Source organism: Salvia splendens, chromosome 1 (assembly GCF_004379255.2).
Source record: "Salvia splendens isolate huo1 chromosome 1, SspV2, whole genome shotgun sequence".
Classification (NCBI taxonomy): domain Eukaryota; kingdom Viridiplantae; phylum Streptophyta; class Magnoliopsida; order Lamiales; family Lamiaceae; genus Salvia; species Salvia splendens.
This window is the reverse complement of record NC_056032.1, coordinates 5,565,425-5,588,135: the sequence shown is the minus strand read 5'-3', so window position 1 is coordinate 5,588,135 and position 22,711 is coordinate 5,565,425. Positions and strand designations below refer to the sequence as shown.

At 39.5% G+C, this 22,711-nt stretch overlaps 1 protein-coding gene, 1 long non-coding RNA gene and 1 pseudogene across 2 annotated transcripts; 2 read left to right on the top strand and 1 right to left on the bottom strand.

Annotated features, from left to right (window-relative positions):
• Nucleotides 1-1,453: 1,453 nt before the first annotated feature.
• LOC121757871 lies at nucleotides 1,454-9,847 on the top strand (annotated as a pseudogene).
• A 118-nt stretch (nucleotides 9,848-9,965) lies between these two features.
• On the bottom strand, nucleotides 9,966-12,191 carry LOC121794625 (protein OCTOPUS-like). The gene has a single exon (XM_042192878.1). The coding sequence runs from the start codon at nucleotides 12,066-12,068 to the stop codon at nucleotides 10,128-10,130; it is 1,941 nt and encodes a 646-aa protein (XP_042048812.1). The 5' UTR covers nucleotides 12,069-12,191; the 3' UTR covers nucleotides 9,966-10,127.
• A 9,303-nt stretch (nucleotides 12,192-21,494) lies between these two features.
• On the top strand, nucleotides 21,495-22,508 carry LOC121802871. Its single transcript, XR_006050868.1, has 2 exons — nucleotides 21,495-21,835; nucleotides 22,168-22,508. It is a non-coding gene; the product is annotated as an uncharacterized LOC121802871 (long non-coding RNA).
• Nucleotides 22,509-22,711: the final 203 nt, after the last annotated feature.

Sequence of the window (22,711 nt, the reverse complement as noted above, 5' to 3'; positions counted from 1 at the left end):
ATGGCATCGTTTAAATTGTACAACAAAACCTGCAAAGTTTAATTAAATTAATTGGGAATCGGGTAATTGGAAATATATACATAAATTAATAATATTGCAAATGCCACGTCTTTATTTTGTTATTAAAATTGGAAACTTAAGCGTTGTTGCCAACAATTTAACCCAAGACACAAATTACAGGTGTGATATTTAACATTTGATATCAGTATATAAAATTTCATGATCTGCAATATCCTACTTCCTCCATCCCATAGAAATATGCCATTTGGGGTTGGCACGAATTTTAATGTATAATTGGTAAAGTAAGAAAGAAAGAGAAAAAATAGTTAAAATTGTATAGTGAAAAAAAATGAAAAAGTAAAAAAGAAGGAGAAAAATGTTGTCATAAATAGATATATGACTATTTGTACGAACGAGCGAAAAAAGAAATATGCCTATTTCTAGTCATTACTTAATAAGTTAATATAGTTATATTAGACAGCAGGAAAATGGTTTTGTAAATTAATAATGATTGAGGTTTTGAAATTTAGTGATTATTAATTGTGGATTATCAATTCAACTGATATGACAGGTGCGCATGCTGAAAATTGCTAAATGTACATATAGCCATTTTTTTTGGAATTTTGTTGTCTCTTTATTGTTATTGTATATTCGACAAAATTTATCGAGAGTATATCTATTTTAAACAAGAGTAATGTTAAATAGCTAGTATTCCTTCCATCCAAAAAAGCAACACGTCTCATCTCTCTATCAAAACAAATTTAATTATCAGCCAACCTAACATTACACAAAATACATTTTTTTTATTATTCAAAATGGCTCGAGCAGCGAGCTGTGGAGTACAAACAAAAACAAAAAAAAAATCAAAACAGCAAGAAAGGGAGCAACAAACTCCTCCCCAATCAAAGCTAGAAAAAGAAAACTATCACAAGTACATTAATGTAATGAAAACTACTAGTATTGTTTATTTTGCAGACTAATTAATCAATTAATCAAACTAAATGTAGAATGAGGTACTACACATCATTGTTTATATAGGCTTCTGATACGGTCCCTCAACAGCCAGACCGTGAGCGTGCAGGAGACGAGCAACCGGAGTTAGATGCGGGAGGAGGTCATCTGCGTCTGCCGGAGGAGCAGCAGCCGCAGGAGTCGATTGCAGCATCGAGGCCGACGAGGAATAGGCGACCGCCTAACAGGCTTGGGGAGTTCGTTTCCAAATAGGCATCCGAGAGGCCCTTAGTTTATTTTTTTGGTTATTTTATTATCTTTATTTTATTCGGTCTTTTTATTCCTAGAATAGCGTTAGTTTATTTATTTCTTTGCAATTAATTCGAGCGTAATTATAAGCTCCGTCGGGTTTTCTTGTTGGTTCTTTCCCGATGTAGGATTAGGTCGAACCAAACCTAGGGTCCATAGAATATAAATAGGGCTACTTTGTTCATACTCCATTATGAATGAAAATATAATTTTGCCCAACAAATCGTTGACAACTAAAAACCTAGGCGACGAACTGCCCGACGGGAACGAAATCCCGCGCACAGTCGATCACCTCGAAGCCGCCGACCCTAATTCGGGCGCCGGTATTGTTACTGTGCCGTCAACTGCGGTTGCCGGCTCGTTGAGGGAGGGAATACCCTTAACATCTGGTGCGTATCATCCCCAGTCGGATGGTCAGACGGAGGTCCGTAATAGGGGCTTGGAGCAGTATCTCCGCGCGTTTACGGCTGATCGACCTTCTAAGTGGGCCAACTTTCTCCCATGGGCGGAGCTTGCCCTGAATTGTTTTCACCATGCAGGTTTGGGCATGTCGCCTTTTAAGGCATTATATGGTCGCGACCCTCCTAGTTTGGTGTTCGCGCAGCCATCGGCAGCCACCCCCCCTTCGGCCGCAGAACTGATTCGACAGAGGAGCGCGTTGATCGCGGACCTGCGGCGGAATTTGGAGCGGGCGCAGCAGCGTATGCGTGAGTCGGCAAATAAACATCGTCGCCACGTAGAATTTGAAGTGGGCGACATGGTGCTATTAAAGTTCAGCCGTATAGGCAACATTCGGTAGCGCGGCCGCAGTCCGCGAAGCTGGCTAGGCGTTACTACGGCCCCTTCGAGGTGTTGGAACGCATTGGCCCGGTGGCGTACAGGTTGCGTTTGCCGGAGGGTAGTCGGATTCATAACGTCTTCCATGTGGGTCTCCTTCGCCCATTTGTGGCAGGCGACGGGACGAATGACGGGATGGAGCTGCCTTCGGAATTTTTTGGGGACAGGCCGGTAGTGTATCCAGTCCGGGTGCTTGATCGTCGGGTGTTGTGGCATGAGGGTCAGCCGGTGGAGCATGTATTGGTACGTTGGTCCGACGGGACGGACTCCCCGACTTGGGAGCCGTTGGAGTTAGTGCAGCGGCGGTTTCCGAATGTTCTCCTTGAGGACAAGGAGGTTGCTATGGGGGAGGGGGTTGATACGGTCCCTCAACAGCCAGACCGTGAGCGTGCAGGAGACGAGCAACCGGAGTTAGATGCGGGAGGAGGTCATCTGCGTCTGCCGGAGGAGCAGCAGCCGCAGGAGTCGATTGCAGCATCGAGGCCGACGAGGAATAGGCGACCGCCTAACAGGCTTGGGGAGTTCGTTTCCAAATAGGCATCCGAGAGGCCCTTAGTTTATTTTTTTGGTTATTTTATTATCTTTATTTTATTCGGTCTTTTTATTCCTAGAATAGCGTTAGTTTATTTATTTCTTTGCAATTAATTCGAGCGTAATTATAAGCTCCGTCGGGTTTTCTTGTTGGTTCGTTCCCGATGTAGGATTAGGTCGAACCAAACCTAGGGTCCATAGAATATAAATAGGGCTACTTTGTTCATACTCCATTATGAATGAAAATATAATTTTGCCCAACAAATCGTTGACAACTAAAAACCTAGGCGACGAACTGCCCGACGGGAACGAAATCCCGCGCACAGTCGATCACCTCGAAGCCGCCGACCCTAATTCGGGCGCCGGTATTGTTACTTTGCCGTCAACTGCGGTTGCCGGCTCGTTGAGGGAGGGAATACCCTTAACAGCTTCATTCAAAATGGAATGTAAGATAGCATAGAATTTTGATGAAAGTAACAATCCTTCTCTTTTTCATTTTGGATCATTTTTATTTTTATTTTTTTTGTGTTTTACTAATTTTAGATAAAACTCGTGTCAGTGTCATCCACTATAAAATCTAATGGTAATTTGAGTATATAATAAATGGAGAGTGCTATCAGAGTTAGCTTAGAAGAAAGCGTAGTTGGAAGATTCCTTTCGCGTATATTTGAATAGCTAAAAAGGAGTAAAGCGCTATCATGCCAAATTGTGGTTCCATTTGGTAACGAACAACTTAGTCTTAATTGCAAGTCTTGCTACATTGTTTTCAGCTAATTTGGAAAACACTCCTTCTTACCATCAAAAAACATACATTTGTCCTAATTCTTGGTCCACCCGTGATAAACATTCTAGAATTCAATGGGACCTCTAATTAATATTTTATGCATGTGTGTATAACATATGCCACCCTATATATAATTAATAATTTTATAGTAGTATATACCTAACCAGCCCTAGTATATAAAAAAAAAATAGTCAAACTTTTGGATTGTCCCATGCTTTTCAAAAATTGAATCATAAATCATAAAGTTTGCAATTTTTGCAATTATTTCATCATATCACTTTTTCAGTCAAATGTAATTAATACTTCACTATGAGGAAGAGAAATAACATTTCTAACATAGCCATAACATTTCCGTGTATTTAAAACTGACTGTTACATCATCATATATTTTGCCAGAAAAATGATAAGTAGAATAATGCAAAAATTACAAACTTGCGATTTATAATCCGATTGGTTGTTACATCATCATATGTTTCACCGGGAAATTAGTAAATGGAATAACTGAAAAAAATTACAAACTTCGTTATTTATAATTCAACTGGTTGTCACATCATCATATATTTTTCCGGAAAAGTGATAGATGGAATAATTACAAAAATGAATAACTTCGTGATTTATAATTCAATTATTAAAGTGTGAGATGAACTAGAATTTTACAATCTTTTTAGTAATTTAATTATCAATTTGTCCTAATTAATTAATATGGTCTATATATATATATATATATATATATATATATATATATATATATATATATATATATATATATATAGGGGAGCGTTATTCTCCTTTTCACATCTTAGATCCTTTTTCCTTCTTAATATTACGCGTTAGATCTAAGGCATCAACGGATCAGATTGATTCTATAAAACTGGTTCCGTGTTGCATTATAGAAGGTGGTTGTATGCATTACAGGGTTATTATTGACATTTGACGGAAAAGTAACTGCCACATTTTGGTATCTGCGAATAATGCACCACATGGTCACGAGTAATGCATATAATTGACTATATAATGCACAATATGTGAACTGCAATGCATACGAATAAGATGTACCATGTTATGATGTCTGGACACACGTTTCTTGTTTCCCCTAAGGGTTTAATAAGCTTAGGGGCTAGGGTATAGTACGTAGACACGTATGTAATCTTCACATGGTAACGAGTAATGGATATAATTGACTATATAATGCACAATTTGTGAACTGCAATGCATACGAACAAGATGTGCTGTGTTATGATGTTTGACACACGTTTCTTGTTTCCCCTAAGGGTTTAATAAACTTAGGGGCTAGGGTATAGTACGTAGACATTACTAACAAATTATAAAACGATACGAATAATTCACCAAATTGTCACGAGTAATGGATGTTATTAACTATATAATGCACAATATGTGAACTGCAATGCATACGAATAAGATGTACCATGTTATGATGTTTGACACACGTTTCTTGTTTCCCCTAAGGGTTTAATAAGCTTAGGGGCTAGGGTATAGTACGTAGACATTACTAACAAATTGTTGTTATTAGAATATACGTATGTGCATTATTTGGTTTAGTTAGTGCATTATGTAGCTGTTAATTGTCATTATCTCAGTATATTATGCATTATTAGAGGTATTGTGTATATGGGTTAATCAACGAATTGAAGATTACATACGTGCATTTAGTAATGTCTACGTACTATACCCTAGCCCCTAAGCTTATTAAACCCTTAGGGGAAACAAGAAACGTGTGTCAAACATCATAACATGGTACATCTTATTCGTATGCATTGCAGTTCACATATTGTGCATTATATAGTTAATAACATCCATTACTCGTGACAATTTGGTGAATTATTCGTATCGTTTTATAATTTGTTATTAATGCGTACGTACTATACCCTAGCCCCTAAGCTTATTAAACCCTTAGGGGAAACAAGAAACGTGTGTCAAACATAATAACACAGCACATCTTGTTCGTATGCATTGCAGTTCACAAATTGTGCATTATATAGTCAATTATATGCATTACTCGTTACCATGTGAAGATTACATACATGTCTACGTACTATACCCTAGCCCCTAAGCTTATTAAACCCTTAGGGGAAACAAGAAACGTGTGTCAAACATCATAACACAGCACATCTTGTTCGTATGCATTGCAGTTCACATATTGTGCATTATATAGGCAATTATATGCATTACTCGTGACCATGTGGTGCATTATTCGTAACGGTTTCCAGCCATTATTAGATTACTATTGTACCCTCATAATGCACAAAATAGGACAAATAATGCAACACGGGATTAATTACTCAATGTTGATCTGGACCGTCCATTTCTCTAATCTAATGGCTGATATTAAGAAGGAAAAAAGAGGAAATATAGGAAAAGGAAATGAATACATCCCTATATATATATATATATATATATATATATATATATATATATATATTAAGTAATTAAATTCCATGATTTATGCATACATATACACGCGCGTATATAATGATGCATCTCTTTATTTAATACCACTATGTGTGTACTATAATATGTTAAAACAATTATGCAAATTCCAACTTATAATTAATACAATCTCATGATTCATGAATATAAGAGTTTACAAAAATGTAGGCCAAGCTTACTGAGTTTTGCAAGAATTTACATTATAGTATTATGATTAGCATCAAAACTATAATATGATAAATTGTCGGTTACTAACTATAATTTCAAAAAAAACTATATACGCATTAGTGAAATGGTATATGTTTTAAAATAGAAAAATGAATGAAAATTAAATAATCCAAAGCGAGGCGTTACTTTATTTCATGATGGTTACAACCAATTAGCTTCGCTGTTGAAAATTTGGGTGCACCTCCCACTTTCTAGTTTCGATGGAACTTAATTTTTGGTAGCTTTCTAAGAAATATTATGTGTAAGCAAAAAAAATTAGGTGTCTCAACGTGGGTGTTAGTTTAGGTTATCCATCTCATTCTTTCCCATATTTCTTTTATTTTACTAGTGCATGTTATGTACATTGAACGTTATTCGAAAATTTCAAACTTCCAGGGATCCCAATATTATGACCACGAGCCAAATTATAGATTCAAAATTGTATTTATTGATTGGATAAGATTAAGTTCAAACGACAAAATCTTTTGTTTTATTAGAAGTTCATTATTTTATTAGAAATCTTTATCCGTCTCAAGTTAATCAGGACATTTTATTTGCACAAGATTATTAGAAAATTATATTTATTGTTATAATTTTTCACAAGTTAAATATTGGCGAAATTAAGAAGCATACATTACTGTTGGAGAAACTCTAATAAAATTATGTACTACTACTTGATACCATCCCATGTTAATGGGCTAAACCATTTCTATTTACAGGATTTGGGCTTCGGACATATTAATTCAGCAATTCTCCAACAGTGTGGACATACCTTAAGCTACGTGCAAACTTATAATTTGAAGAAACCAACTTTGGGAATCAAGAAGAAGTTTCCTAAAAATAGAATTTTTTATATTTTTTTTGAAAATTTCTTTCAATATAATGAGGTGGGATCTATTTTCCTTTAACACTCTTTTTTTTCTATCTCTCTCATATTTTACCAATTTTGCATTAAACTCGTGTGTTTCAAATGTTATTATGTTTAGCGGACGGAGGAGAGAGTATAATTTTTGCAGAAATTTTTTTTCCAGAACTACTTGTTTTACCTTAGTTATAGGTTTCACAATTACACTTAAACACTATAACTAAATACCGATGAGCATAGCACTGTATATGCATCAATGATACACTTCACTTCTACTATTCATTTTCCCATTTCATATTTTAAAAAATACAAATTAAAAGAAATTAAAGTTATTTACTAATTCAATAGTGCATCAGCTGGAATGTGGTGGTACTTCATGTCCAGTCATGGTAATGATTTGTACATTAATTGATTTTAATGATTTCGTTTCGAAACTGTTTGAGAAGTACCCCAACACAGTGGGAGAATTAGCCGGAAATGATGAAGATTGTAATGTAGAGGAACTATCTGAAAATTCGTCTTCACCAAGACAACGTTACCGCGTCGAACAACGTCACAAACTGGTCGGGAACTTGCTACATTACGCCGCTAATCGGCGCCTTACTCGCCGATTCTTACCTCGGCAGATACTACACCATTGCCACCTTTAGCTCCATCTATGTTCTTGTAAGTTCTTACAACTTTTCTTCCCTTCATTTTACTACATTCATGTAAAAAAATATATTAGTTTTTTCATTCGTCTAGGGAATGGCACTCTTAACTTTGTTCGCCTCGGTCGGCCGTCTAACACGGCGCGGGGGTCTGCCACCCGACGCAGGCGCAATCCGCCACTTTCTTTGTGGCATTGTACTTGATCGTGTTCGGTACCGGTGGGATCAAGCCGTGTGTCTCCTCATTCGGGGCCGACCAATTAGATGAAAACGATGAGAACGAGAAGAAGAGGAAAAGCTCCTTCTTCAATTGGTTCTATCTCTCGATAAACATTGGCGCCTTAATTGCTTCGTCGGTCCTTGTTTGGATACAAATGAATGTGGGGTGGGGGGTTGGGGTTTCTGTTAAGAGGACAATTCTCTTAACGAAGAAATTCTGTCACGAATCAATCAACACACGAATCCGGCGTCCCGGGCTTTGGGATCGGCGGCTGAAAACTTGAAGGCTAGCGCGGAGATCGTTCTCCGTCGGCAGCGGATAGGTTAAGTTGTGTATTGCACAAGATATGTGGGCAAACTAATTCTTCATTAATTGATTGAAAGAATAATGAGAAGCCCTATTTATAATAATCTAGACCCTAGGGTTGGTTCAACCTAATCCTATTCATCGGGAAAGAACCAACAAAGAAAACCCGACGGAGCTTATAAACCGCTCGACTCATTAATTGTTCAAAAAAGAAATAACAAAAACAATATTAAAAATAATATCTTAAAGAAAACGTAATGCAAAAATAACAAGACTCTGTCTCCTCTCCGTCGGTCCGTCGAACAGCTGGGGGCCGCTACTTGGACACGAAGTCTTGGTAGCGCTCCGGCTGTTTGATGTCCTTTCTCGGCCTCAGCTTCCTTGTCGTGACCGCGCCGGTAGCTTCGTCTGATGGTTCCGCCAGCTCCTCACTGCAGGACGTTTCCTCCTCTATTCCCGAGGCTGGCGGGCTCTGCGTCAGAGACGACGCAGCCGTGTCTTCCACCCTATCGCTCTCCGTTACTCGTGCTCCAGGTGCGTTCGTAACAGTTTCGGGCCGCTATGGCCCTTGCCGTTGCCGCATTCTTTATCGGGAGCCGCCTTTACCGCGTCCAGAGGGCCGGGGGAAGCCCCCTCGTCCGTATCGCGCAGGTTTTGGTCGCGTCAAAGTCCCGTCTGATGTGTCACTCCTCCACGAGATTCTGACTTGGAAGAGTCAAACATCAAGGGGAGTAGGAAACTCCAACACACCAACAAATTCAAGTGAATATATATATATATTTTTTTTCATTTTGCCATATCGATTGAATTTTCATTTTACGCTATTACACGATAACTGATTATATATACTATACTAGTATGTTAAATGAACCTTTGCTAGGTTCTTTGACAAGGCAGCTGTGAAGACGAAAGAAGATGCAGACCAGAAAGAGGGCTCGGCCGTGTGGCATCTGTGCACGATCACGCAGGTCGAGGAGCTCAAGTCACTAGTCCGACTACTACCGGTGTTGGCCACGGGCATCATTTTTTCAGCGGTTTACAGCCAAATGAGCACAATGTTTGTGTTACAAGGGAACACAATGGATCAACACATGGGGCCTAATTTCAAGATCCCTTCAGCCTCACTTTCTCTATTTGACACAATCAGTGTGATAGTCTGCACCCTCGCCTACGATCCCGTCCTCGTACTTGCTGTCAGGTGCTACACAAAGCACGAGAGGGGGTTCACGCAGCTCCAGAGGAGGGGAATTGGGCTCGTGATCTCAATCCTCGCAATGGTCGTGGCCGGTGGACTCGAGGTCTACCGGCTACGCTACGTGAGGATCCACGGCCTTTACGACCAAGAGACCATTCCTATCTCAATCTTTTGGCAGGTTCCTCAGTATTTCCTTGTTGGATGTGCCGAAGTCTTCACGTTTGTAGGGCAACTCGAATTCTACTATGACCAAGCCCCCGATGCGATGACAAGCTTGTGCTCCGCTCTGTGCCTCGCCACCACAGCCCTCGGGAACTATCTGTGTACGTTTTTAGTCACGGTGGTGACTGAGGTGACCACCCGAGATGGCCGACTGGGATGGATCCCAGATAATCTGAACCGGGGCCATCTCGATTACTTCTTCTGGCTGCTAGCACTCCTTAGCTTTGTGAATTTCTTGGCCTATCTGGTGGTTGCGAGGTGGTACACTTACAAGAAGGTGGCCGGACCGCCGTCGCCGGCTCTTGTTCTTAGCCTATTGTAGTAATGGATTTCTTAATAGTAGACTGTTTTGAACATCATTTGACCTTATTTAGCTACAAAATTCGTGCCTAACATTCTTGCAAATAGGGAGGGGATGTGACAAACATTCATCAATCGAATTATTGAAAACATGAAAAGAAATTTCTCATTATTGAAATGCCAATAACAGTATACCCCAATGAAAAGATACAAATGCATTGCAATACAAGAACTAAACCAAGCAGTTGCAGATGTGATCAAGCAACAAATGCAGCAAAGTTAAGACCAAGCACCTTACACCCTCAATACAACCTCAGCACGCTCCGTGCAACAGAGCTCGAGCCATTGGCCTTGATTTTACCAAGACCACCCGCACCTCCGCCCCCTCGCCTCCTCATAGGGGTTAAGTAGAAACGCAAGAGACCATTATCCACATGGCTAGGAGGCGAACTCCTAACACTCCGATTCCTCTCAAACGAAAACCCGTCCCTGCCACTCCTTCCCGAAGGCTTCCTCATACTCGCACCAAGCGATCCACCATTCCTCATACTCACACTGCTATTGCTCCTAAACATGTTTATATTCAAACGGCCCCCGACATCCCTGTTCTCCACACCCCTCAAGTCCTGCCACGACACAGACAACGACCTCTCAACCCCGTTAACCCTGCTATACTTGTCCTCCTCGTCCCCATCCTTGCTCGCGCCACCACCACGCCTATGTATGAACCCCCAAATCCTCCAACTCCACCTCCTAGACGACGACTTCTTCGCCTCCTTCCTCTCACCCCCTATCAAAGAATTGCTACAATCCCTATAACCACTACCCAATTCACTACTCTCTACACCATCAAAATGCTGCAAACTCGAGTCTTTTAGCAAGTCTCTCTCCCTCTCCACCACAACTTTGGCAGGATGAGAGCAATCTGCAGTTGTGGGCGAGACCTTGGCATAGGACATCATCTTAAGCTCATCAATCTCAGCCACAACAGAGGCTGCAGCCTTCCTAATCGAACTCGACCTATCAAGACTCTTCCTCCTTCGAGAGGACGAATCCGAGTAATACTCCCTAGTCTGCACTGTCCCACCAGGAACAACCTCAGTACCCTCATTCACAGAATGCACCACCGGTGGCTCCTCCACCGGAATCTGCATATCCTGCCGTGAAACAGGCACGGCCGGAGCATCCTCCATCACAGAGACCATTGGTGCCATTCTTGGGAAACTTCGGCCAATCAAATAACCATCCCATGAAGCTCGGGGCTCATCGAAGGAGTATCTTGCATCGTCGAAGCTCATCCTCCCGGCATCGAGGGAGAATCGGGGATCGGTGTCACAGGATCTCCGGCCGAAGCCGTAGTCAGCAATCTCAGACTGTGTCTCTCTATACTGCCGAGAAATGGGCTTCTCCACAGGCAATGTGGGATTGTTTTCCTTCTTCATCTTCTGCTTTCGCCGCCATTTGTGCCATTTCTTGCTGAAAACAGAGGCCGCCGCCCAAAACCCGCCTCCGCCGGAGCTCTTCTTCTCTTGGCTGTGGAGATCAATGTGTTCCTTTATCTTCTTCACATTACTCTCTTCTTCAACTATTTCGCCTTCATTTATCTCGAATTCAACTTCGTTTCTTGAATTCTCCAAATGGGATTCTTCAATTTCATCAATTTCTGCATTTTCTAGGTCACGGAAATCGTCGTCGTTCTCGGTCTCCTCGAAAACGGGCCTCTCCGCCACTAAAGATCCGATTTTTTTGCCGTTTGGGGGGTTTTGGCTGGAGGAGGCTCCGCCGTCGTCGAGGGAGAAGAGAGACCAGAGAGTGTTTCTACCTCTAACATCGCAAGATTTCCTCTGGGGCTCGAAGAATTGGCTCAAAGCTTCGTTCTTGGACGCCGAGAATGACTTTGTGCGGCGGAGCTCGGGAAAGAAGGATGCTTTCGCAGGTTTCGGAGGCGGGAAGAAGCTGCTGCTGCCGGTGGGTTTCGCAGCGGCGGTGGAGGAGGAGGAGAAGAGGGCTTTGATGGCGGCGGAGGCGGAGGAGGGGCGGCGGGAGGAGGAAGGGGTGTTGGCGGAGGAGTTGCCGTCGAGAGTGGTGAGGCGCTCGCAGAGGCAGATGGGGCAGAAGCCAGTGAAGTTCTCGGCGGGGTGGCGGTCGCAGCTGAAGGAGGATCGCGGGGGCTGCGACGGCGGCTGCGGCGGCGGCGCTGTTGGGTCTACGGAAGTGGGCTGATTCATAACCGTTGGAAGCATGTGTCCCCGCCAATTAACAACATTGCGCTCCGCAATGTGAAGCTTTCTTCATCGGTGACTGTGTGTGTGTGTGAGAAAGAGAGAGAGAAATTGAGGAGACAGGAATTAAAGAAGACGAAGGGAAGGAGAAATGTTTTTTACTTCTCTTTCTTTTGAAATTCCCACTTTTCCACTTTTTTCCGTTGGCAAACTCGAAAGTACCGTTTTGCCCTTCCATGGTTGAATTTTCCGATGCATGTGTTGTTGGATTTATTAATTCTACTCATTTAAATTAGTAATTCTTTCATTTGATTCATTGACTGCATATTTATTAAAAAGAAAAATAGGTTAATTATGTTTTGTGTAGCTTTCTCCATAAAATAATACCTCATTCACACTCTTTAATGGATTACATGAATTTTAATATAAATTTTAATAAAGGTAGAATAAAGCACTAGGAGAATGTGTTTGATCCAATTCTGCAAAGCCGTTCGGGCAGCCTTCACCGACGAATTTCTCCGGAGGCCAAGCACGACAGATTGTCAGTTTCTGCTCCACCTTCACGAAGAAGTGCACGGATTCCCCGGGATGCTTGGCAGCGTCAATTGCATGCACTGGCAATGAAAGAGTTGCCCTGTGGCGTGGTGGGGGTCGTACACTAGCGGCCACAAAGGCACCCACCCCACTGTTATACTCGAAGCCGTTGCCGACTACCGGCTATGGATTTGGCATGCGTACTTAGGGGTCCCCGGATCGAACAACGACATAAACGTGCTCCATCAATCCGACCTCTTCGCCGAAGTTTTGGATGGTAAAGCGCCGGCCATCAACTTCATCGCTAACAACCGGCGGTATAAAATGGGGTACTATCTTGCCGACGGCATCTACCCGAAGTGGCCAACATTCGTGAAGACGTGCAACAGGCCTGTAAACGCAAAGCAGGCTCTTTTTGAGCAGAAGCAGGAGGCTGCTCGCAAGGATGTGGAGAGGGCGTTTAGGGTTCTCCAAGCGCGCTTCAACATAATCAAAGCCCCGGTCCGTACGTGGTTCATGGAGAGTATGGTCGACATCTAGGGCTGGCAAATCGTGCGGATTGGGTCGTTATCGGGTCAACCTGATAATGACCCAACCCAATAAGGCCTAACCTGAACCCGACCTGTTAAGGAAACTGTAAATCCGAACACGAACCCGACCTGCTACCTTCAAATCCGAACACGACCCGCACCCGACACGAACCCGTTATCGACACGATATAATATGGGTTGACACGACACGATAACAACCCGAACCTGATATTACACGATTAAAACCTAATATTACACGATTAAACCTTAATTTTTAACCTAATTTACACAATTAAAATTCGTTTTATACTATTTAAACCTAATTTATAAGAAATTAAAAAATTAAAGTAATAAATATATTTTTTAAATAATAATAAAAATAATAATATTATTTTTAATGGGTTACCCGTATCCGACCCGCATCCGACCCGAACCCAACCCGAAATTATCGGGTTCTTAATGGGTCAACCCGATAAGGACACGGATCCAATAAGACTTGACCCCAACCCAATAATTTCGTGCGGATTCGTGTCGGATTATCGTGTCGTGTCGAAAATTGCCAGCCCTATCGACATCATGTATACGTGCATAATCTTGCACAACATGATTGTCCAAGACGAAGGACCAGAGGCGGGAAATTGGTTCGACCATGAAGCCCCCGGAAGCTCTACCGCAATTAGTCCGCCTCGCAGTGGAGTGCATTCGTCTATACAAGAACGGTTGTCTATTCGGGCAAGGACACGTGACTCTACCGCCCACGTCCAACTCCAAGATGATCTAATGGAGCACACTTGAGTAAAATTTGGCGGAGAAAATTATTAAATTATGTATTTTTTTTTTTTGGATTTTACGAATTTTATGTTGTAGTTTTATTTTATTTAATGAAGTGTGTTTTTATTGATTGAATTTGTTGGAAATAAAAATAAAAAATGAAATTGAATGAATAGTAATTTAATAGACGGTTAAGGGACGGATAAAAGATGGAGGATTGCATGTTTCGTCCCTTAGTTAAGAGATGGAGTGAAAAAATACAGTGGGGCCCAAAAATAGTTATTTAAGAGACTGTTAAGGGACGGATAAGAGACAGCGTTGCAGATAGCCTTAGTAGTTGACGGATCTAGTTTACCTCGTCTACGTTGCCATCTAAAAAATGAGTACTTAAATTTTCAAAAAAATTGATACTTCGCCCATGATCACTATTAATGTTTTTTATTTTATTTCTTAACCTTCTAATTTTTTTCATTAAGCGGGCGTATCTCAATTTCTACTAATAATATTTTAATTATAATATTTTATATTTTTCTTATTCTATTAATTTTACATTAAAAATTATTTTGTCTATTATATCAACAATCTTAATTATTAGTGGCCGATGTAGTATTTCGGCCTTATTTGGCATAATTTGGTGACCGAAATTATGAATGTATCATGTTTAATTAATATTTTTTGTTAGGTATATCTTGTGTCGTATAAACATAAATCGAATTTTATATAAAATAGAGATTTTGTGAAGAAAATGACAATATCAACAATCTTATTAGTGGCCGATGTAGTATTTCGGCCTTATTTGGCATAATTGTTCAATTGATATTTTTTTGTTAGGTATATCTTGTGTCATATAAACATAAATCAATTTTTTTATAAAATGGAGATTTTATGAAGAGAAAGGACAATTTAAGACATATATTTCTGACGAAACACTGAATTGAATTTATGCGTTTTAAACTTTTAATCTTTAATCGTATAGTATTTAGTTATTTATCATTTTTATTGCGTAACGGATGAGTCGGATGACGATGTTATTAGCCTTCAAAAAATTGAATATGACATAAATATTGAATTTAGCATCTATCATCAATTTGTCCATAATCGTGGTGCATACTTAGATTTGTCGAAATTTATTAGGCCATACACAATAGGCGCCCAGCGACCGCCCAGCCGAGCGCCGGCGCTGGGCGGTTCGCTGGGCGATCTATTGCAGCCGCCCATCGGGCGATTGGAGAGAGAAACCGCGCAGCGCTGGGCGGTCGCGTGGCGCTGGGCGGTCGGCTGGGCGGTCCGTTCGGCGCTATTGCAGCGCCCGGATCGCCCAGCGCACCGCCTAGCGCGAAAATTAATTTTTTTTTTCCGAAACACTATATATACGCGCTTTGCTCGTCATTTTCATTCGCACCACTTGTTTTAACGAGTACTCTCTCTATCTTAATTTCTGTTCAAGATCAACAACGGGAAATGGATCTCAACAACGAGCCTAGTTCCGGGAGTAGCGGGTCACAAACTCCGACGATCCCTGTGGGAAGTGGATGGGGTCAGGTGCCCGGGTACTACAACATGTACCCGTGGCAGCAGATGATGCCCGGGGCCCCAATGGGGGGGAGTCCGCCGGGGGGGTTTCCGCCGATACCCGGGTGGGTACCCGGGATGCAGATGATGCCCGGGGGAGCATCGGCGACACAGTGGACTCCGGGGGTCGTACCGGCTACACAGGGGACTCCGGGGGTCGTACCGGCTACACAGGGGACTCCTGGGGGGTCCCCGGCGACGGCGGGGGATGTCTATCGCCCCAGTTTTGATTTTTCGACTGGGTCTTCGCACACATCGACCCAAACACCCTTGGGGTTTGATAGTTTCTCCTTAGATGAGTTGGGGTTTGATACTCTCGGAGCTCCGGAGACTCTAGTTCAAGGGGGGGCAGTGCCGGGGCGTGGCGCCCCAAAGAAGAAGGGCAAGAAGAAGGTCGGCGAGTCGTCGCAGCCGGGTGAGGAGGAGGTACGGAGGAGGTGGACGGACGACGAGAACGTCGCGCTCAGCAAGGCGTGGGTGAGTGTTTGCGACGATCCTCTCGTTTCGAACGAGCAAAGGATCGTCAACATGTGGGGCAAGATAGCAGCAGCCTACCAGAGATTTTGCCCGGATGGGAGGCCCCGCAACGGGGAGGATTGCCGGAAGGGCTGGAACCGAATCAGGGCGGCGGTCTCCCGATTTTCGGGTTTGTACACCAACGCACTCCGCATGATGAGCAGTGGCCAAACGGAGGATGACTGCAGGAGAATAGCGGAGAAAGCCTTCCCACTGAAGGGTTTATACAAGGACTTCACCTACTGGAACTGCTATCTTGTACTGAGCGAGTCTGAGAAGTTCCGAGTAGGTGTCGACTCTGGCTGGCCGAAGAAGCAACTACTGAACTACACCGGCGATTACAGCGGCAGCAGCGGAGGTTCCCACGACCTCCCCGAGACGACGCAGGAGTTCCCCACGCCGCGTTCGGTCGGTGGCCGACCTCGCCCGATTGGGCGCAAGCGCGCTTAGCAGACGGCGAGAGGGAACGCCGGAGCTTCCCAGGAGGTCCAGTCGGCATCCCCCCTTGGCCAATCCACCCAGGAGCTCAAATTCTTCGCTCGCGCCCAAACGCGCGCTCAGTTGATCAAGACGATGGCCGAATGGCGGGTGGTGACGGATCCCGTGGAGAAGAGCGTGCTTCAAACCTTGCTCATGAGCCTGCAGGGCGAGTTGGAGGCTATACGGAGGGAGACCGGTGGCGGCGGCAGCGGCGTAGGCGGCGGAGGCGACGGCGATGGTGGCGGCGGCGATGGTGCCGACGGAGGCGACAGCGATGGAGGCGACGACGACGGAGACGAGGAGTGAATTGTCACTCTTTTTTATTAATGTATTTTTTTTTAATTAATGTACTTTTTTTAAATTATTGTACTTTTTAAAATTTTAATAGTATTATTAAACTTTTCCCGTATATGTCTCGTAAATTAAATTCCGTATATTGTGTGATTGTTAATTATGTCATTTTATATAATTGTTATTAGTGATGTGGCTATTGATGTGGCTGGGCTATTTATGATGTGGCTAGGCTATGGCTGGGCTATTTATGATGTGGCAGGAGGATTTTTAGTGCTGATGATATGGCAGTGGCTGGGCTATGGCTGGGCTATTGCTGGGCTATTTCTATTGTGGATGGCCTTACTAGCGCCTACCATTCTATAAATCAACTAATCAAGCATGCGACAACGTGACATGAATTGACATATTCTGATATCAATATATAAGTAACACAATTGAGCTTCTAGTAATTAAGTAGTAGTACTATGTGATATTCATTGAACAATTTGTATGACACTTCGATTTAAAAGTGTGCTTTGTTGTGCTCGATATTTACATAAATTAAAGAAGTAGTCTCTTCCTCCATAAAAAAAATAGTACACTGGTTTATAATTTTATTGATAGATAAATAATTTTTAATGTAAAATTAGTAAAATATGATAGAGAAATAGATAAAGTAAGTAATGTAAGATGGATGAGTAGATAAAGTTGATAAAATATTAGAGAAAGATTTAAAAAATATTATTGAGAGTGACTTTCCATTTTTAGTGGAAGTCTAATTTTAATGGAAGGACAAAAATAGAAAGATAAATTATTTTTTATGGACTAACAAAGAGCAGATGAGACTTCATTTTATGAACAAATAGTAAACTGCATTACATAAATCGAAGTAAATTGTTTTGAACAATTTTTGTAACGCGTTTGTTATAATAAAGGTGTGTGCTTTCGTTGGTTGTCACTGTATTCTTGAAAACTATAATTATGGTTTCAATGTAACCTTAACTTATATGAATATTACATGTATATATACGAATTGAGAACGGTTTATTTACAGGACATTAAATTTTACGTAAATGAAATTCACGGATAAACATCTGGTTCGAATCATATTAGTGTAAATGGAGAATGATGCATACATAAGACATTAAATATTGTGCAAATCAAATTTACAATTAAACATTAATTGTTACATGAAATGTAATTCGATATGTATCTCATCTCTCTATATAGAAAGATAGATATAATGGAATAATAATCAAATTTTATTACATATATAACGAATAACTATTACTATCATTCTATTTGGGTTGGAATATTTTAAAAAAAATATGTGACAATATATATTCTTTTAAATTTAAAGTATAAGGGTAAATATATAGTGTTATACTACAATTTTTAAATACAGCATTACCTATTTTTTGCCATTTTTGATTCGATTAACATAATTAACATCATTTTATGTTTATCTTTCATACTCCTTCCATCCGTCACTTATAGTCTCATTTTGACTCGGCACTAGTTTTAAAAAATTGTTTGTTTTTGTGAAGAAAAATGGGGAAATAGATTAGTGGAAAGTGAACCTCACCTTTATATATTGGTTTTATAATACAATGTGCATGATTGTATTGAGTTAGGTAAATGGTCGGTCCCCTTACCTAAAATGAAAAAAGGTAAATTAAACTTTAAATCACGGACATCCTAAAATATCAAAATGAGACATTATTTCACGGATAGAGGGAGTAATTCACACTATTTTCATATTTATTATCATAATCAAAAAGATTTTTTATTACAATGTCTGCAAATCTTCATTACATGCATAGTAGTATATTTTATAACATCCTAGATTATAGTAGATAGTGAAAGTATATTTGATCACAAACTTTGTTTACCTAATATATTACATATGTTTTAGAATTAATATTTATTTTTATCATAAATTCATATATGTCTGTAACTTTTGAAAATCCTCCTGAAAAAAAATTTTGGTTTCGTTCTTAATAATCACATTGTGAAATTTACTGGTAAATTTGTACTCCCTCCGTCCCGGACTACTTGCACTTATTTCCTTTCTGGGCGTCCCAAGTTATTTGCACTATTTTCATTTTTAGTAACAATTTTCACCTACAGCCGTAATATTTGACTTTGTTATACACTCATTCCTTAATCTCCGTGCCGAAAATGAAACGTGCGAGTAATGCGGGACGGAGGGAGTATATAATATGGCAATAGAAAATCAAATGTTGATGTCGATATCGATGAATTTAAACAACGTTGTGTATTTATACGCATGCCACTAGAATATTTCACTATATGTAAACTAAAAGACTAGAATATTTCACTATGGTAGTGGAGATAAATCTAATCTTCAGGTGGTGTTCGGTTTGCTAGATAAAATAATACTAAGATACAATCTAGGTTTGAGTTGTAAGATTATTTGAGTCATATGGGATTAGCTATGACTAATTATTTCATGATTATCCATCTATGATTGAATTGTGGGATTGAATCTCATGAACCAAACACACTGCATATTTAATCTGGGATACAATCTTGCAAACCGAAAACCCCCTCAAAGTATTTTCTGACTACTTTTAAAAATAGTTTTTTTCTGGATATTTTTTTAACGAAATTGTAAGACAAACAAGAATAATTTAACTGAACTCTATAAACTTTTTTTTAGCAATTTACCCAAAATTATATAAATGTTTAATATGTGTGAATACATTACTGCCGTCAGACCATGTTTAATTGTTTATTAACTTGTTGTACTGTACATAGTGTCAATGTCCATCAATTGCTTTAAAGTGACTTAAAACACCTCTTTATTTTCAACTTCATTACTTCCTAATATAATGGCAAATATTATAGTACTACTTCTGTATTTAAAAATGATAATTTAATTTCTTTCGAAATTTTGATTATGAAGTCACTTTGGAATTTAAAAGATTCCTGTCGGAGAGAAAAAGAAAAAGCCACCACGCTCTCTTTCTCTCTCTGAATTTGTTGCATTCTCAAATCCCTTTCTCTGCTATCTCTCTCTACTTTTCCTTTTCTCGTTCTGTGCTTTCTTTTTGTTTTTGGAGTTTCTTTTTCCGTCGCTTTTGCAATTTGGTTTTCCATATTTTTATTTCTTTCTTATTTTCCTTTGGATTTTTATGCACACACTGTTCCTACTATGGAAACATATCTAAATTTGGGGTTCAATCACCGATTGAGACTTCTAACATTTTCAAATCTTAAATTTCTTAAAATAAATAAAGACAAATAAATGTATTCTTTTTTTTTGCATGACATGAGAGTATATATTAAGAATAAATAGAGTTTTTGTACATTAGAATAGTTGCTATTATTTTCCAACTACCAACTAACTTTCAATATAATGAAGCTATTAAATGCACTCACATTGAGGATTTTATGGCATTTATAGTATATTAATGGAGTAAGTCATACGCACACATGAACTCAGAAAAAAAATCGTGTGCATTTCTCCATCTAATTTGCTGCAATTCATTATTTTGCATAATCTAATTAATATATAGTCGTCAAGTTCACATTTAAATATATAATCATATTTATTCGATTAATAACTTTTTTGTTTAAATAAATAGGCACGAGCTTCGCAACTAGTAGTATACATAATAATGGCTGCAGTTATTAAAACAAAATTATTATTTTGTTAGTACATATGATCACCACATGTGTGACCATATGAGTCCACATCGTACTTTCATGTTAGTAAAATAAATTAAAATGACCCCAAAGAATAGCTCTTAAATTAACTACATTCCCAAAAAGATTAATGCTTTAAATTTGGGCATAGACTACATATTTATATACAGTATATATGTACTTACATTACAATGATGGTACTGATTACCATCATGATAAGAAGATTATCAAATGATACATGAAATTAAACCAACATTAACAATGGTAAATACAATCAACTTTTGAGATGGGAATAATTGCATGCTTTTATGGAAAGAGGTGAACATGATTTTCAACTTCATAAATTCTGCGGTGCAAAGGTTCTATTACAAAAAAATAAAAAGGGGTCAATTACAAATATTTTCTTATGGTTTCTAGAGTGAGATTCAGTGATCCACTTTTTGCGCCTCATGTAAATAAATAAAAATCTATATTAAATAAAGTTTTTCCTAATTTATGGAGTAACTAATTAAGGTTGAGTGTGGGTACTACATATATAGGGCCGTCGAAAGAGTAGCAATATAGGATAACTCCTAACCCGTTGGACATGGGGTACCTGCTACCCGCAAAACGTATAATATGAATATTATGTGTATATATAAGCAATGTGGATTTTTCAAGTGCTTGTAAAACTAATTCTTCAAGAAAAAGAGCAATTTATACTAGTTTTATAGGTATGCATCTAAATTTTGACCTAAACCGATCAGGTTGGTACAACAATATGGAAATATTAATGTAGTGATGAGAAATTAATTTATATTGTGTATAGACATTAATAATGCAACGCCAATACATGCATAGTCATTCAATTATGCATTAATCAGTCGCAGCCTCTACAAAGCTACAACGATAATTCGATTAATTACAATAAAACATAATGCTAGATTTATATTGATTATTACTTTATTTAGCAAAAGTGTAACACATGAATTTATGTTTCATTTTTTTTCCGTTAATTAGATAATGCTTCTTTATGCAATCACAATTCATACACATTGTTTTTTTATTCGTTTAATTGGTAAGAAAAATATGTACAATAATTTTTCAGCTTGAGGGTGTGTTTGGTTTGTCTTATAACATCAGTTAGTGTGTGTTAAATGGAGTTATCAGATGTTTGGTTTGGCATTTATAGTTTTCGACAGGCCCAAGTTAAAGAGAGAGGCCCGCCTTAAATGTTCAGATAGTGCCATTTAGCATATCTTCCAAAATTGGTCTGATACATATCTGACTTGTTCATATTGATTGGAAATTTCCCCAATTAACCCCAAGCCTGCGATTTTTCTTGCCCAACAATTCAATTTGACGACATTTTCGCTCCTCTTCCTTCTTCGCGTCGGAGAAGACTGACCCAAGGAGAAAGCTCGCTAATTCCGGCAATGGCGGCAATTTTCAGTTGACGAGGTAAGCCTTTTCTGAATTAGCTTCCGATATGAACGGGTTTTCCCCTTTTCCGATATGAACGGGCACCCAAAATTGAATTAGCTTTTTCAGCAATGGATTAATGCCCTTGTTACATGAATTTGCTGAAATTATTGGCATCAATTATTTTGATCTGTTGAAATTTTTGTGAAATTTTGGAGAACCCTGTGAAATGTTGTTGTTTCATAGTTTATGTGGGCAATATGATGAAGATGGATTTCTCCTCCAGATGCTAACTTTTTTAGTTTGTATTCTGAATTTTTCTGAATTTTTCTTCCCCAAAAAGCTCAAATTGCTAAATTGCTGAATTTCAGAAATTGCTGAATTTCTTCCCCATTGCTGAATTGCTGAATTTCGAGCTTACCTCCTTCGAGAAAACGTGGTGCTTGGCTTTGAGAAAGAGTTTCAACCGATGAATGGTGAAGATGCAACCGCTTGTGTTAAAAAATGGGTGAAACATAAAAATTTCATGGGCAAAAATGTCTTTTTCATATCTCACTTTTGCTAAATGGGAAACCAAACATCAAATACCAAATATCAAGAAATGATAAATGGTAAACCAAACAAGGAGAATCAGTTTTTGTAACCTAAGAAATGGTTTAGCATTTCTTGCCCAACACCATTTCTTAACAAATGGTATATGATGAACCAAAAATAGAGTACTACTACTATTTTGCTAACTATTTATAATAAGAGTGCATGTGTGCATTTAACCAATCACGTAAATGCGTGCATGTTAACTGTCAGTGTGTGTATGTATCTACGTGTGTATACGAAGAGTCACACGTACTTCATTATTACAATCTGCTAAGTTTATGGCTGCCAATTTTCTGACGTGATCTCTATATCTCTATATAT

Bases quoted from the DNA above. Each gene is read 5' to 3' on its own strand.
- LOC121794625 (XM_042192878.1), bottom strand. From the start codon at position 12,068: ATGCTTCCAACGGTTATGAATCAGCCCACTTCCGTAGACCCAACAGCG.